The 18,837-nt window shown below is 33.6% G+C and overlaps 1 protein-coding gene across 1 annotated transcript in view; it reads left to right on the top strand.

Moving 5' to 3' along the window:
- Positions 1-2,439: 2,439 nt before the first annotated feature.
- LOC129225835 (neuralized-like protein 4) overlaps positions 2,440-18,837 on the top strand; it is a gene marked incomplete in the record, with an annotated part of 156,574 nt that continues 140,176 nt past the window's right edge. Inside the window, 1 exon segment of the mRNA XM_054860354.1 lies at positions 2,440-2,604. Within this exon segment, the coding sequence (XP_054716329.1) occupies positions 2,440-2,604 (165 nt within the window).

An 18,837-nucleotide genomic window follows, 5' to 3' on the forward strand; every position in this document is an offset into this window, starting at 1 on the left:
ATTTGCCTTCTGACATCTGGAATTCAAATCATGTTTTTTGCAATCATGAGTTGCAATAGTACCCTACTCGTAGGGTTTCTTGTTTCTACAGATAGCTCTTGTCCCTGCAGTGGGCCCCATAGCACTGAAGGGCCCACGGCCCAATCCAGTGGGTGGTAAGAATCTTTGGTAATTTTTTGCAGGAGGTCCAAAATTTGAATATCCGGGTTCGCCCTGTGTGATTCGACTTTCTTCATAGCGGACATTCTCGCCTTTTCTCTACGACTCAAGTGGCATCCAGCACAGATCAAAACTCTGCCGTCCCTCTTTTTGAACGGCGGCATCAATATCCTATGGTTCAGGGGCCTCGAGCAGGTCCCTCCTCCTGGGCAGTGGTGTGTGTGTGTGTATTTTTAAGACGGGGATATGCTTGTAGTCACCAAGTCCTCCGAGCGAAATGATAACTCTGGGGGGTCTGGAACTGAAAATCAGAGCCGTCTTCAGGGTCCCGCCCAACTGGTTAAGCCACAAATAGTGTTCGGTATGGAATGAAAATTAGAGCTCACAGAGACCAGGCCGGGATCCACATTCCTCCTAATGGTGATGCTGCATCTCCCTCAAATGTTACCGAGCATCATCCCCCATCCCAAAACGAGAGCCCCCCCCAAAAAAAAGAGATCAGAAACCCACTCTAAATACTTCAATGGCAGCGCCCCCTGCCCCTTGTGACCACCTCTCCCTTTTTCACCGACTTCACACAAGAAAAATATTTCTTTCACATAAGTTTGGTATTACACACAACCCCGTCTACCAAACATAATTAGAAGATTGAAATTTAGAAAAATGCCTCCTTTAGGCCAGTCTTACAGAATACTTCAAGGGGGGGGGGCTATCATAAAGAATAACAGCAAAATTCATACACAAATGCATAATTGAATTGTTTCCAATTTCTGGGAAAGAGGGACAATCAAAATGCCCCCTGATTGCGTAAATGAAAGACATGACCCCCTTCCATATGTTACCCTGGGATAGCCCTTGGTCAAAGGTGTCAATTTTGAGAACTAGGAAGTATAGAAAAAATATTTCAAAACATAACTCCCTTTATTAGGTTAACCTTAGTCACTTAAAGGAGAATGCATCCCCCCCCCCCCGGATTCGCAACTGACGTGAAATGAAATTGAATCAAAACTAGAGGATTGGAAACTAGAAATATGAATTTTATTTTAGTAGCCAGATTATTATTTTTCAAACAATTTTAAAACTGCAGAAAGCTATACTTAAAAACAGGAGGAGGGGGGGGGGGGGCTCGATCCTTATTATTCAATAAGTATAAATTATGCATTTACTTTGCTAGATTTTATCATGGTTTTTATGTGTGATATTAATACCACAGCCTTTATTTCATTAAAATGAAACAAAAAAAAAAAAAAAAAAAGATTGAACGGAAAATAAATAGAGTTAAAATATAAATTAATAGATTAAAATCTCGGCGACGTCATTCATAAATGAAAGGGGGGTAAAACATATCAGCGAGTTTTGCGAGGAATCAACTGTCCACTTTAATCGCTGCTCATTGCTTATTTTTCTCGGTTTTCCTCTTAAAATTCATAACAGCCCCAGAAGACGATTATGTTTTAATTCCTGCAAATAAATAAGCAGTAGGTTTTTTTCTTCTAGTGTCTCAACAAAAAAAGAAATCACGCGAAAGGTTCTTTTAAAGGTGCTCTGACGAAGCCGTACGATATGCAAATACGTAGCAGACGACACAGGTCCGTTGATGCATTAAAGAAACATTTCTCTCTAAATATATAAGCTTTTAACGGCTTTCTCAGGCATGATATATTAATCTTCAGTATGCATAGTTATCATATGCCAAAGCTTAATTTTTATTTTCACCGTTTTCAATTTTTCCTGGCGGAAATTAAATTTTCAAATTTACACTAAAATCACCTACGTTCTCTTGGAAATAGTCTAAAATGTGGCAGCAGCGCCCTCTAGAAAAGTGAAATTTTGTTGCCACAATTCGGAAGCGGAGATTTATCTCCTTAGCGTATAGTCTCCATGGCTATTATCTTGCCGCAACGAAACGAGCAATTACGGTTCCGAGTCCAGTAAAAAGATAATCCTCCGCTTTCGCGTTTAAAATCGACTGCTCCGCCTTTGAATATTCGACATATAGGGATTGGCAACAGAAGGCAGATATGTTATATTGGTGCAACTGCAACCGTGCTCATAATAAACTGTTTACTATTCTTTTCCTCTTGTTCTTACTATCAAAATTCATTTTCATTCAAACTTGTTTGGATTCGTAACTTGAATTAGGCCCAAAATGAGTGTGTTTTTGCAAAATACGTTCTTGTGCTCCCATATTCAAATAATTAGTGTCACAGGTGACAGTTTTGCAATATCTGATGCAAATGAATTTTTTTATTATGGCGCTGCATGAGTGGACTTCAGAACATGGCTCTAAGTTTTCATAGAAATACTGGAACTTTAATAACTCTTTCAAATGGAAATATGACAGCAAGTAGAAATAATCCTTACCAAGAATTTAATAATGGCTTGGTAATGAGCAATCAACCTCTTTTAAGTGACCAATTATTTGAGGTTAGGATTGATAAAAAGGTAGGACGGTCTCGTTCTTACTCTTCGTTGCTAGCATTTTCCTATTTGATTAATGAAATAGAATCCAATGATTGTTTAAAAAGACTCAATATGTAACAATTTTCGATAAAGGTGCGTTTTGGCGCCAAAGTCTAGGCGCTATTTTTCCCGCTCTGCCAATGAAAAAAAAGGGGAGAGAAACATGTTTTTTTACTAACCTGCTGGTAAATGAATGAAATGGAATTTTTGCATACCAAGAAATTAGAAAATCAAAATGTTCAAAAACAACTCAATCTTGAGATATAAATACTAAAAAACTCAACTGCTCAAAAACACTAAATATTAACTAATCTAAACAAATTAACCCTCAAAATTACATTGAAATGTAACGAAAATTGGGTAAAAAAATTCTTTAAAAAAATGGAAAACAAATCATTAACCTATCAAAAAAGAAATTAGTTTGAATAATTTAATGCACAAAAACACTAATTATAATCTAATCTAAATAAATAAACAGGGTGGCGACAGATTAGGGAGATCAGGAAAAAGTCAGGGAACTTTATCACTCAGGGAAATATCAGGGAATTTTGAAAAAATAACAAAAATTCAGGGAAAATTGATTAAATGAAGAAAAAAAAAATTTTCCTTGCAAAATGAAGTACTTTGATTCCCTTCGAATTTTCCGCCAATTATTTGTTCTGAAAAAGTAAAATTAATGAGGTGTGATTATACCAGTGCCGCATATTTTTGCATCTTTTTTCCTCAAGGTCAAAGTATTCAATCTTAGGATGAGCTTTCTAAGATTGCTTGTGTGTCTGTAAAGTTGTTTATTTTACATTGCTTGAATTTTCCTTCCAAGCATTCCAAGCTACTTAAAATAAACAACCCGACAGGCAAAAAGGAAGCCTTCGTTAATGACTTTGCTCCCTTGCCTTTACTCATTGTCTTAAAGTAATTAGCATACTGCTATCACGATTTCCAAAAAAAAATCTTTTTTTTTAAATTAATGCTGAAAAAATCTTAAAAGTTATCACTTGGCGTTTTTAATTTAATTGCTAAAATTGGAATTTGACTGAAAATCAATTTTTTTTTTGGACATAGTATTATTTGCTGTCACTTCTGATTACACGAAGGTTTTTTTTTTCAGACTTTAAAACACTTTTATTTTAAAACCATATACATTTTGAAATTAATAATTATTTTTGAATTTCAAAGTGTTTTTTACTAAAAAGTAATCTAAGATTTTTTTTTTTGACAACTGATGAAATCATTTGAAATTGAGTACATAAGTAAATATTATTATTATTTATTATTTAATGGTTAAAATGCTGTATTCATTAAAACGTAAGTTCTTGATTAGAGAATAGCTCAATATGACTGGTTGTTGAAAGATTTCAATTTTTGTTTTACATAAATATGTTTATTCTGCCATAAGCAAATAAAGGGCAGTAACTACTTTTTTTTTTTTTTCATTTTTGTCATCTATTGTACGTTATCTTGATTGTACAAGCTTGCTTATTTGGTTCCCGCTGAAAAAGAGGCGCGACAAAAACGTCTAACTGCAACATTTTCCTATTGTTAGTATTGAATCCACCACACATTTCTTCAAATATCTCGAAAACTAATTTCTGCAGATACTGCCGTTTACCTGCACATGGCAGTATTATTTACGTAAGTAAACTTCATTCTTATTCTTGCAGCAACAATTATACTGCTTGAAAATTCAGTTCAAGATTATTTCCATTTAGTTTTATCATGATTAGATATTTCTTTTAGAGTGGTTCTAATAATTTCTTAGAATGCTTATGTTGACTGGTTCCTGGAAGTAATGTATTTGTTTTAGATTTCCTACAATATTTCTCAGTCAATAATTTAATACACTATTTTTACCAAAACAAAAAAGGAGCATCTTTTCAAAATATATTTTTAATTAACAGCTTAAACCGTTCTAAATACTGCATTTTATTTAATATGCAATGCTTTTCAGGTAGGGCAAAGAAAGGAAACCATTATCATTGAATTAACGTCATTCACGTAAATCATGGAAATTTGGTGAACTTAATCAGGGAAAAGTCGGGGAACTTTTTTTCCCAGTTCCTGTCGCCACCCTGATAAACCCTAAACAATACAATAAAGTGCTACGAAAACTATGTAGATATATTTTTAGTAAAAGGTAAAAGAGCATTAAAACAAACTTAACACAGCAAAATTTAATTGAAATTTATTTGTATAATTAACTCTTCAAAAACACTAATTATAAAGTTATCAAAATAAACCCCAAAAAATACAGTAAAATACTACTATAACCAAACAAAAGAATTTTAATAAAACAATAATAAAAACATTTAAAAAAAAACATCAAATCAAGAATTAATTTGGGAAATATCCTCAAAACACTATTATTTAACTATTCTAAATAAATAAACCCTTAAAAATTCAATTAAAAATTAAATTCTATAAAGCACTAGAAATTCATTTTCTACGGAAGTAGGATAGAAAAACAAATATTATTTCCCCCCTTTCTTTTTCATTTGCAGAGCAAAAAAAAATTGCGTCTGGATATGGGGGCCAAAAAATTTAGCAACAGTTGAAGGAAAACACATAAAATCACAAAAATAAATGGTATGGTTGCAAATAGGTTTGGCCTGATGAGTGCAAAATCCAAATACATCTGGGCTGAAAAAAAATAAAAAAAACGATTGGAAAGGATACATTTAGGATTAAAGTACATATTTGACTCCAAGAAATTAATTATTTTTGTAAAATTAACACTAAAGAAGGGTGGTTATGTAACAATGAAATCCCATGCCGTTTCATAAAAACTATTACAAATTTAAATTAAAAAAAATATAAAATAAAAAATATGTATACTTTAGAATTAAGCTGTTTTTAAAATTAAAATGTAAGCCACAATTCACAGACTTTTAATAATTTTCAAGTGAACCATCAATTTTACTATTTGTGTGTTTACGTCCGACACCAACTCTTTAAAAACTTTAAATTTATACTTTCAGGATCTATTTTGAAAAACTAACATGATTTTTTATTCAGTGGGATGCAGTAAGTATCTTGTAAATAAATTTAATAATTTTGGAACAATTTATATTTGGTATATGGAATTAAAACTGAGAAATTTTTCTTCATTTTTTACGTCCGACACCATGGAATTGCCCGATTATTTATTTTTTCTCTTCCTTCATCTGAAGCTACAAACTGAGGGAGGTGGTAGTGTAAAGTCGAAGGACCTTGTTTTTTTTTTCTTTTTTGCTGTTAAGGGTAACAATTGTGAAGGAAACAACAGGATTGTTTGGTTTAAACCACGTTGGTTTAAACCATGGTTTAAACCAATTGGTTTTTTTTTTTAAAAAACCATGCGGTTTTTAAAAAAAAAAAGCCCCAAAAAAAATCTATTTTACCCCACATTGATGTACCCACATTGATACATTACATTGATTTCCCCACACATATTGAAAAATGTAAAATTCTATTTATGCTAAGTGCCTTGCTAAGTTGCAGAGATAAATACTAAAATTGCTAAGTTGCTTCTTCAAAATGTATTACAAGCTTTAATCGAAAAAAATATTAATATATTTTTTATTTCATATATGTGCCATAAAGCAGATTTCAGTCAACTTCCATCATTATGCTTAATTTGCATGATTAGTTAAGATTTACTAAGGAATGAATCTTTTATTATAGATGTAATCCATTATATTGCTTACTCCTGTTGCAGGGGTGTGACTTTTTTGCCCGTTTTATAAAGTTTTTTTCTTGGATCTTCATTATATTTTATCTTAACCCGCATCACAACCACTTCTTGAAGTATTTTGTATCATAAAGTGTCTCTATATACATGCATACTACTATGTTAATCAAGTCAAACATTTCAGTCAATATTTCCCCGCAGAAAGCTATTTTAATTATTGAATTTAGTTACAAGATTTTGTTCTTATCTCTTTAATTAGTCAAGAAATTAGGTATAATGTGACTATTGAATAACTGTTAATTACATGGAACCTTAATTACCTTCCAAAAATTGTTTTTCCCGCAAATAGTATTTAAACCAAAAAGAAAAAAAAACCCGGTTTAAACCAAAAAAAAACTTGTTTTTTTGGTTTTTTTGAAAAAAAAAAAAAACGGTTTTTTTACCAACCCTGGGAAACAATTTCATAACTTTTCACTACATGATGGCCACCACTTGGTTTTGAGAAAGTTCCTTAGAAATCACCTTATTTAAGGGGTAAAAAAAAATGACAACAAGAGTAAAAGGGGAGAGGTCTCAAATGGTGGGAGATTTCTTACTCTTTTTCAGGATAGCAATATCTCTTTCAACAATTTCTTTGATTGGTCATTGATTACAGAATTTTCACTAAGACAGAATTAGTTTTATGTTCATTTAATAAAAACACTGATTCACAACTCAAATAATAGTTGCTTGTATTACTATTTTATATCAACAAATTTCTTTAAACAATGAATTTCACATTTAGTCATTCATTTTAAGGAAAGGTTTTTTTTAGCAAAATGATCTATAGGCAAAGCCTTTAACATTTACATCAAAAGTGATGATTTTTGATACACGACTTTTCCTTCTCATGACTCACAGTAAGGTTAATCAAATGTAAAGGGCCTCTTTATCTTATCGTACTCTATCAGTAAAAAAGGGGATCGTCCAAATATTTGGTAGTATAGCAGTACCGGATCTGGGGAAGGGGATGAGTCTTGCTTGTACCCTGGGTGACAACTTCTGAGTTTGTCAACATTAAGTGATTCGCTCAAGCATGGATCCAAAAGGGAGTTATAATTCCCTTTGAGAAACTAAATTGACCCTACATTTTCATTTCTAAAACTTCAAATTAGAAAAATTTTGCCGACCTTCACGCTCCTTCCTACTGTCACGAAACTTAAAAAGGGGTCATTCAATGTCAAAACATCCAGATTTTTTTGAAAATTCTACCCACTATCTCCGTTTTCATTTAAATTTGGTTTACTTGTAGATATTTTGATTCTGATAATGAAAATATAAATTATTTTGAGATTTATGAAGGGGTTGAAAGATTACAAGCCTTTAAATATATCCCAAGATGATTTTTTTGCCGCCATTTTGATTGACACAAAGACTTGTATAAATGGCTATAACTCGTTAGCAAATTATCACAGAGCTTTGATTTTTTTTTATTTTGTTCAGTATGATGTAAACTTGAATTTAAACTGAGTTTAACTTGGATAACTTAAAAAAAAAATCTATGAGGGTTTACTTTTACTTTTTTGATTCCAAAACAGAGTAACTTTGACAGAAGTTTACTCAAAGTATACCTTCTTCAATTTTTAAAAAAAATTGTGCACAGGTACCTCTAAGTGCGATAAAACATCTGGTAAAAAAATCTTGGTGGGCCATTCACAAGCAGTTGTTAAAGACACATTTTTTTTACTTTCAGTCAAAAAATTAAAAAATCCTTTCAGAAATAAAGTTTATTAAACTGCGTTTTCCCTAAAATGAAAGCTAACACATGTAAAGGAAGCCACAACATGAGAATATAGGGGTGTACAAAATAAATACAAACATCAGAATTAGATAAGATTATCTATCAGTAAAGGTATTTACTACTTTGTCGTACAGTACACACCGAAAACATTAAATTTGAATCCCAAACTATTATAAGTATGTTAAAAATATCTATGAATAATCTTATTAATAAATCTATTTCAGTACAGATGTGATGTACCCCCCCCCCCCCTCATTTGGCAACATCCGATTTTTTGCACAAAATTGAAATATTTTTCTCGCCAATGAGGCAATAATTTTTTAAGCATGGCATCCCTGCCGAAACTAATCTGTGTTTGGCAACCCGAAGGCAATCTTAGATCTGTTCAAACTTGTGTATTTGTTGTCAGTTTCACGCAGGAGATATTCTTGTTTCTTCGTGCAATATCCCTTACAGGAAAGCTTATTTTTCGTTAGTTTAAATTCAGTAGTTGTCTTTTGATGAATAAATATTAGAAAATGCCGGTTTTTTCAAACTTGACTGTTAATTAAAAGTAAACTCCAACTTGGTGTGTATCTGTAAAGTAGCTATTGTCATATGTTGTTTTATTTCAGACTGAGTGTGAGGATTTATACCATAAAAAGGTAAGTTATTTTTTTTTTAGAATTTAAAAAAAAAAATTCTCACTTCCAAAATTCTTTGTTTTTACAAAATCTTGAGGGTTTCTTGTAGTTTTAAACATTTACTGTATGTAAATTAATTTTTTAAAAATAATAGTTATTTTATTCTAAAAGTTAATTCTTATCGATACCACAAATTTATTAGACATATTCTATAAACGTGCCTCCTTTAGGAAATGAATTTCTGAAAATAAGTGATTCTAGCATTTTATAAAAATATGAAGGTGTTATTTTATGTAAAATATAATAGGTATTTTGAAAACATGTCTGGATAGATAATTAATGTATAGTATTTTTGTATTGTTTATGTTTGGGATGTTCTGTTCAGATATTTCTATTTTTCATACATCGAAATTTGAGTAACTAAGCGCTTTTTTGGCTGAAATAGTTAAATTGATTTCGGGTATGATTTTCGCTTTAAAAATCGTAATTGGAATTGCTCACTCTTTTTTTAGCAGAATATGAGAAAAGTTTTTGTTCGATGAAATGCATGTTAGAAAATAGCTTTTATTTCTATTGGTACATATTTCATTGGTGAGCTGTTATAGTAATTTGTTAATTTAAGCATTTTAAATACTTTCTAGTAATTTTTCTTTCTGTACAAAAACTTTCTAGTTTCTGGTAATTTTGAAGCATATATTTGCGATTTTGTTGTTGTTGTGGTTTTATGTTTATATATATATATATATATATATATATATATATATATATATATATATATATATACAACAGCGTATATACAGGGTGATTCTGAATTCATCATCAATATTTGGTGGGGAGGTAGGGAATAGGAAAAGAACACTATTTCACATAGGAAAGCATGGGCGCAGACGTCATGTAGTAGGGCAATATGAATCCGGTTAAATGATGGAAAGAAAACATAACAAGAAAGTGGTAAGAGAAAAAACATTTATTTGTGCACCTTTTGTACAGACTTACAAGAGGTGCTCGAAATTCTGACCATTTGCTAGATTACATGCCTCACAACGACGTTGCATGGACAACCGAACTTTCTGGAATATGCCTGGCGTTTCCCGGATGTTTGCGGCGGCAACCGATATGTGTGCTACAAGGTCCATATCACTGGCAACAGGGGTCTCGTACACCATGGTTTTCATGGCACCCCATACAAAGAAGTCTATTGGAGATAAATCCGGTGACCGTGGTGGCCAACAAACCGGTCCACCGCGACCAATCCATTGAGCTCCAAATTTTCTGGTCAGGTAACAACGCACATCATTTGCGAAATGTGCTGGAGCGCCGTCATGCTGGAACCACATTCGCCGGAGAATAACAGCAGGAACCTCGTTCATAAGACCCGGTAACACAGTCTGAAGAAATATGAGGTAGTTTGCGCAATCTAAACAGGATGGTAGTAAATACGGTCCCAGCAAACAGTCGCCGACGATCCCAGTCCACACATTGACGGCAAAGCGTTGTTGCGCAGCTCGAACTCTCGTACCGTGTGGATTCTGATTAGCCCACACATGCGAATTGTGTGTGTTGAAGACACCTTCACGAGTGAAGGACGCTTCATCTGTGAAAAGAACATACGTTGGGAAATTGGGATCAACGGCTGTTCTCTGCATGAACCACTGACAAAAAGTAACACGCTTGGGATAGTCCTCTGCTTCCAGTAACTACACTGTGTGCAAATGAAAAGGATGTAAACGTTCCTCGTGTAGTATCCGCCACACTGACGATTGTGAAACTCCAAACTGGCGAGCAATACCTCGTGTGCTAGAACTTGGCTGTTCTTCGATAGACTGTAGGACAGCTTCCTCGACTGAAACTGTCCGTGTTGATCGGCGCCTGCCTCGATCAACATTAATACCAGCAAATGATCCAGTTTCGCACAGTTGTCGATGCACACGTGAAAACATTTGATGCTGTGGCACGCGCCGGTTGGGGTAGCGCTCTGCATACATTTGTCTAGCTCTAAGACAGCTTTCTCCTGTGGCACCGTAAGTTAGATGCATATCTGCAAGTTCTTGAAACGTGTACCGGTTCATGTTACTTCTGCGAAGTCACCTTGTCGAATGACGACTGGCTGCACACGGCAGACAGCTATGCGCGTTCATGGGAGATGCGGACACACACCGCCCTCTACACCGTCATGCGTTCGTTTGTGCCCATGCTTTCCTATGTGAAATAGTGTTCTTTTCCTATTCCCTACCTCCCCACCAAATATTGATGATGAATTCAGAATCACCCTGTATATAAACAACAAGTGCCTTACAGCAGCCCTGCTGTAAGGTACTTGTCCACTCATCGTCGGTTGCAGTTGAAGAGGGGGCTTTTTGAGGAAACTACTGTTAAAAGAAGCAAACAACTTGCAGGAAAATTTTTTAAATGTAACAACCTTTGCCGACTGAGAATCATAACTACTTATTCTTGTGTTTAGATTTATTTTGTAAGACACCTAAACTGTCATTCTGTGGCTTCTTTTATAAGTATTGACTTTCATTTTGTGGGAAACACAGTATAATAATCATGATTTTTGAGAGCAGTTTCTTTTTTTTTTTTGATTGAAGATTTAAAAAAAAAAAGTTTTAAATAAAATTGTTGACAAGTCTACAGTTTTATTGTGCTCTGTGAATATAAAATATGCTTCTTAAAGTGGAAAGTTCTAATTTTGGAAACTAATCTGTATATAAGGAACAAAAAGTTATAAATTCCTGCTGTTTTCTAAATAATACATATAATCTGTGATCAATATATAAAATTTTTTTAACAATAAAGTAGCTCGAAAAGATATTGATCACTTCATAAAATATAGTGCAAGAAAATAATATATTTGCAATTATTATATTACACTTCATTCGAAACAGAATTTATACAACACTCATCGATGTTTATCTTTGCAAAATGACCCTTGCATCTGACGAATTGCAAATACATCAGCTGAAGTAAGGCCAAATGCATGGAATAATATTTCATGTTAAAATAAATTCATTTGAAATTTATTTATTAATATGGTTATTCATAGATATTTTATAACATACATAAAATAGTTTCGGATTCCAATTTAATGTTTCCGGTGTGTACTGTAAGTCAAAGTAGTGTAAATACCTGTACTGATAGAAAATATTGTTTTATTCTGATGTTTGTATTTATTTTGCACACTTCTAAATTCTCATGTTGTAGCTTCTTTTACACATGTTGGCTTTCATTTTAGGGAAAACGTAGTTTAATAAATTTTATTTCTGAAAGGAATTTTTAATTTTTTGACTGAAAGTAAAAAAATGTGTTTTTAACAACTGCTTGTGAATGGCCCACCAAGATTTTTTACCAGATGTTTTATCACACTTAGAGGTACCTGTGCACAAAGTTTGGTTAAAATCAAAAGGGTTTACTGTGAGTAAATTTCTGTCAAAGTTACTCCATTTTAGGATTTTTTTTAAATAGGAGATGGAAGGTGGCATGACATGGATGATTTGACATGGATTGACCCAAAGCATTTTCAGGACTTTAATTTTGAAAAATTTCTACAGGAGAGCCACTTACCATCCCTTTCTCCTTTAACTTGGCCAAACGCAGTCTAAAACAGCCACCCTCCCCCCTTTTGCAGTCAAATGTTTCCAAAAATAGCTTAAAATTTTGTTTTTAAACACTTAATAATTGTCATTCTTCGGTAAAAACAGCTAAACCTGCCTATCCTTTATTGTCACCAAACAGTTCGAAAGTGCAGTTTTAGGCCTTGAGTCTGGAAACATTTCAAAAAGATAACGGCCACCCCGTCCCTATACATCTCATCTTTCAGCCCAATATTGAGCTTCTAAAATTCAATACCAATAAATTCCTGAGGGCCGTCAAGCCCTGACCCTTCCTGTAACATGATTAAAGAAAGTCTAAAATGTTTATTTATGACATTAACTTCGAACTTTAAAATGTCTCCCAAAATAGCTTAAAGTTGGGTTTTTGAAACTTAAATTTCAGAAAATTTCTTAGGCAGAGACCCCAAATGTGCACAAAATCGCCTAACGCCATCACAGTTGGCTCCAAATTTATTTTTTTTTTTCAAAGTTCTGAGGGAAGATTACAAAACTTTTTTTTTCTCAGTGATGAAGAGCTTGAAGTGAGCAACAGTTTCGAAAAAGAATTTGGGTGGGAAACGACCTTCAGAAATCTCTCTCTCAACAATGTCCGTCAAACAACAGCTAACATCGCGTTTTTAAGATGTCATTTTCAAAAAGTTGCAAAAGAGGCGGGAAAACCATCGGACTTCCCAACACTTTTGGGAACATTTGGAAAGTTATGCTGTAAAAGATAGCCTACAATTGTGTTTTTGGAACTTCGGCATCATAAAATTTCCAGAGAGCTCCCGACCGTTCTCTATTCTCTTTAACATCATCAAAGGTAGAGTAAAATTGATTTCAAATTTGAAAAAATTTCTGAAGGAAAATCCAGTCTTTGCTGGAGTTAGAGGAGGTCCTTACACGCCAGATACAGCCTACGTTTACTTGTTTTTCAGTTTAGTTAAAGAGCTTTCTGCACAGCGCACCCGAAACTTCTTCAATATCTTCACGTGTCCAAAGGTCGCATAAAATTGCTTTTTTAACCCTTCAAGTGCTAAAAATTTTCTTGAAGTCCTGACCCCCCTAACGTCACCAAAGAAAGCATAAAACTGATTTTAATTTTGGAAAAAAAAAAATTGGAGGGAGTTCCAAGCCCCTTTTCTATCAACGGAACGGAAAACTGCTTAAAATTCAGAATTTAAGCTTAAGTTTTGGAATTTTTCAGTGGGGCTCTGAATTTTTTTTTCTTCTGCAAGAAAAATAAGGAGAAAAAAGCAAGTTTGTTTTCTACTTTATTAAAGTCTTAATAAAATACTTTTAACACTTTAGTGTATTAATTATTTCCCATCAGAAGGGCGGCAACTTTAGGATCCCCCCCCCCCCGGGCGGCAAAAAGTTTAGCTATGCCACTGTTTAGATCCACAGTGAAACTTCAATTGATGACCAATTTTCTCAAGCACTTTCTCTCTACCTCCTAGTTACTTTATGTTGAATTTATACTAACAGGGGTCTGTCCAGGATTTTTCACAGGGTCCGTTTTTTGTACAAAATCAAATAGTATTTCAAAAATTTTCTTTGTAGAAATGAAATTTTAAAATTTTGAGATGGCGCAAACTGCATATTGCCAAGTTGATGCACATTATTTTCTAATCAATTCACTATAAAGATTTAACACCAGACGCTAAAGTGGCAACAATTTTAAAACTTGTAACCCTATTTGAAACGAACATATTCTCTTCTACTATCCTTTTGCAGTTCAAAGTTCATTTTGCTGACACATATTGTTATTTTTTTTATTGTTGTTGTTTAAATCATGAGCGGGGGGGGGGGGGGAGGGGGGAGAAAAGGGCTTACACTGCCTTTTCTGAGAAGTTTGTATCAACATTGCTGCAAAACAGCTATGATAAAACAAACATGCAATATTATTTGTAACAAGACTAACTTTCAGCTGTTCATTTCTTTTAAAGAAACGAACATCACACATGACATTTATTTGGCAGTATTAGTTATTTATTGCTTGCACGAGCATCACAGAAGTTTTCTTTCTTTTTTTTTTTTTTTGCAAAATTATCAGATCTTGTATAAACTGATCCCTTTACTTTAACTTTAAAAAAAGGTTTCAAACATTATCATTTTTTTTCTTTTTTTTTTGAGAAATAAGCATATTTTTGATTTCTGATTTGCTCTTTCAATAAACAATTTGTGGAAGATCCTTTTTGGTTTATCAAAATTTTGTGAAGGGTCCGTTTTGGTTGATCAGGATTTTGTGAAAGATCCGTTTTGGTTGATTGGAATTTAGTGAAGGATCTGTTAATGGACCCAAATTTCCTCTGGCCAGCCCCGACTAATAAATGTAAAAAGGAGAGCTTTCATTCCTGCTTGACAGAACAGTAGTAATTTAGTGCAGGTAGAAAGGCGGACTTGCACACAGTTTTTTTAAATAAAAAATAATATATGTTATGCTATAACTATTGGGCTGGGCAATGCATTGTAAAAAACCAATGCATGTCCCACGTAATTATACCGGTTTAGAAGTTTTTTCTAAACCAAAGCATCAATACTGCACTGACTAAAAATCCATTCATTCATGTACAGACATTGGTCTACGATTGCTGCCGTTTTAATCTCGTAATTGTTTCAAAATACTGTTGGAAGCTGGGACGCCCCGATCACTAATGGATCGTTTGGTGGTCAATGACCTACCAAAAATGATCTTAGTGAACAATTTTTTCTAACGAGTTGGTACATTTGGAGACTGCACTGGAGTTTTTATATTTTAATAATGATGTTTAATATATCTTCTCATTAGATACTTGCTTAGATTCATGCTCGTACTTTATTGTTCAGTTAAAGTTCAGAGCATTGTTTGGGAAATTAAAAAATGGCCCACTCTCAAATGTTTAAGTTCGTGGCATCTCTGTGTGAAAGTATCAGAAGCAAACAAAGACCTTCACTTTTCTCAAAACTTGTGGGAAATGCAATTTTTTTAAAGCTCATAACAGAAAATATTTTGGTGAACGAAGGTTATCATATGAGCATTCACCAAAACAAAAAAAAAAAAAAAAAAGAAGCAAGCTTAAATTGCAAAATAGCAACAAAGATTGCATACATGTATTTTGCTACTTCAAGTTACCCTCTTTTTTCATTTTCTTGATGGTGCTAGAATCTGTAGTATCTGGCATAATTTATATTTTTCTCCTTGAATACATTTTGTAAAATTTCAACAAGCTGTTATAAGTAATGCCCTTAAGAAAGAAAAATGTACATTGTGATGCATCGTAACATTGCAATGTAAGGTTGGCAATGCATCACAGTGTAGAAATTCCTGCATCGCCGGCCTATATGCATATAAAGTTAAAGCATTTTTCAACTGTAATATATTTTTTAAATGATCACTATTGATATTGTAATTATTTTTAAAAAGCTTTATTAAATTATTTTCAAAATGTCTAACTTAAAATACTATGATAAAACTTATAAAATTCGGATTTAAACTCAAATTAAGTTAAGTGAATCTTAACCTTTTGAAAAAGAAATAAAGTTAACTTTTATGATGAAGTTTTGTTAAAACTTCAAAGGGTCAAATGCAAAAGAAAAAAGACAACTGGGCACATGGAACATAACTTAAATACGACAGGGCTCTGCACCCTCCTAAAACTGCCTGGAGGAAATGACTTATTTTACTAAAATGGTGAGATGCATACCAGTGGCGTAACTACGTACCGCAAGACCCCCGCAATGCGAGCGGGCAAAGGAGTCGGAAGGAGCCCAAAACTTTTTGAGCTTTGTTTTCATCCAATTTAATTAAATTTTTCTGTAAGTCAAACTTAGTTTTAAATGCTTATATTGATTCAGGGCCCCGGAACCTATTGGCCAAGGGGACCCTGAATAAGATATCAGAGGTCGTTGACCAAACACTTTTTCGGGCCCTCTTGTAATCAAACATTACAATTTTTGACAATTGCTAAAACAGTTTTCACCATTTGCCCCCCCCCCCCCAAATGCCCGGGGCTCTAGGCCATGGCTTAGTTGGACTATTCACAGAGTGTCCGCGCATATGGAAAGTCAGGGAAAGTCATGGATTTCGAACATGATCGAAATTGGTCATGGAAAGTCATGGATTTCAGTGTAAAATGTCCAAAAGTCATGGAAACTGACTGTTGGTCATGGATTTCGCGCTCAGGACTATCATATGTTTTCCCATTTCGGAGACTGGGGATTTTTTTTCGTATCATAGCTTTTCTACAATGTTTAAAAAAACACACATAAACAGTAGAAATAGCAGTTTGAAATTTCTATATTTAATGGTAAGCTTGCTTTTGTACATTACAATTGAATAATTATACCGATCGTATTCATATTTGTTACTAACTTATCTTTTGCCATGATGACTCTGGAATTGAGTATTTTGAAGGGTTTTTTTTTTCTGTTTAATGTATGAATGCATTTACTAAATTTGTATTTTACAATTTCACACTGCGCTTTGGGGAGATAATGGGTTATTTTAGATTTTAAATGTTCTTAAATTCTCGTACTTATTTTTTTTCTCAATAAATTGTTGCATCATTTATTTTTCATATACATATTTAGTTGAATTTTTTTTTTTTGCTGCATTTGTTTAAATTTATTTACATAGCTGAGATAAAAAGGATATTTTTTTGAAACAAAATTATACTGCTTTATAGTCTCTATTTATATTTATACGCAATTTTGATGTCATTGTCAAATGAAGTAACTTGTGTAAGTCATGGAAAGTCATGGATTTGAGGAACGTGAGTCATGGAAAGCTACGGGCAGAAGTCATGGAAAGTCAGGGAAAGTCATGGATTTCAAAACTCAAAAAGTAGCAGATACCTGATAGACATCGGTAAACGATATTTATCCGCGTTCTCATTCCTAATGTAATGTAATATAAAATTAACTTTATTCAAATTAGATTAACTTCTCAACTCTTTCGGCACGTGTAAAGTTTCAGTTTTAGGTTGGCATCCTTTGATGCCCAATCATATGCAAATGAGGCAAGTATAAATAGTGAACGATTCCAATCGTTCTCTCTCTCTTCTTTTGTGTTCGTCAGCCTCTTGTGAGTTAGGTCCGATAGGTGTTGGGGAGTTGCGAACTCCGCCTCCACTTATGGCCGGGTTTTATTCTTAAGAACTTATTTTTGTTAGTTATATTTATTTTAGTTACTATGGACCAATAAATTTTTGGTAAGATTTTAACAAGTTTCCAATGTTCATTTCTTCACATTAATATTTGATTCTGCACCTTCCACTGTGTGATATTATCTCTGCTTGTATAAGCATGTAACATTGTTGACTGACTTACGAAATTTAGCCCTTCGGCTTTTCGTTTAAACATCGTAAGTTATCAATACCCTATATTCAGTAAAGAGGCCCTAACATTAATTGGGGGAATAGCCCCCAACTCCTGACCTGAATTTAAAGAAAAGAAATGCAATAGCTACTTTGTTTTAAGATTAAACAGTTTTTATGAGGGCAATTGTTAATATATTATCTATTACGTTTTCTCACATTTATTTATTTATTTATTCAAAATAAATAAAAGGTAGGGACTTAGCCAACAGAGTGGGAAGGAAGGGATCCTAAAACTAAATAACTTCCTTTTACTTCAAAGACAGCCTATTGTGTTTTCAAAATTCCATTTCAGAAACATTCTGGAAGAGAGTCCAAAAAACCTCCTTTTCCCTAATATGTCCAAAAAATTGCTTTTTTGGAACTTCGATTTCGAAACATTCTGGGACAAAGTTCCAAACCCTTCCTAAATTTGTGATTTTTAAACTTTGATTTTCCAAAAAAAACTAGGTCAGTCCCGGAACCCCATCACTTCTCACCAGGTTATCAAAGGTGGGCAGCCTACAATTGCGCTTGAGGACTAGAATTTCAAAAATTTCCAGGGTTGGGGGGGAACTTCAATATCAAAGCATTTTTCTGGACGTCTCATCTTTGAACAACTTCCCCTAGCATAACATCCTAAAAACACATTTGTAGACCTCTTTGAATGAAGTTAGGTTAAGGGATGAGTGGTTTTGGAACTTTTTCCCAGAGTTTTTCAGAATCGAAGTTGCAAAAAGGCAATTTAAGGAAGGCTTACAATAGCATTTTTCAATACATTTACAAAGAAAGTCCCCCAAACTTGCCCTTTTCTTAATATCATCTAAATTTGCCTAAAATTTGCATTTTTGGAACTTTAATTTCGAAAATTCTGGAGCAAAGTCCCCAATTCAATTTTTTGTTGTAATGTCATCAAAGGTGGCCTACAATCGTGTTTTTAAGAGTTCCATTTCCAAATATTTTTGGGGGAGAGCATCCCCCTCTTTCATTAACAGTAAACATTAACGAAGATTGTCTAAAATTATATTTTGGAACTTCGAGTGTCGAGAGATTTTTGGAAGAGTCTCTGACTCTTTCCCCCAAAGATGACTCTCACAATCACGTGTATAAAACTTTCGAAAAATTTACGGGTAAGGCCCCCAAACCTTCCATCCTCCTAACACGTCTGACGAACGTTTAAAATCACTACTTTGGAAATTCGAAAAACTCAGTGGAA

The sequence above is a fragment of the Uloborus diversus genome, chromosome 7 (assembly GCF_026930045.1).
Source record: "Uloborus diversus isolate 005 chromosome 7, Udiv.v.3.1, whole genome shotgun sequence".
NCBI lineage: Eukaryota > Metazoa > Arthropoda > Arachnida > Araneae > Uloboridae > Uloborus > Uloborus diversus.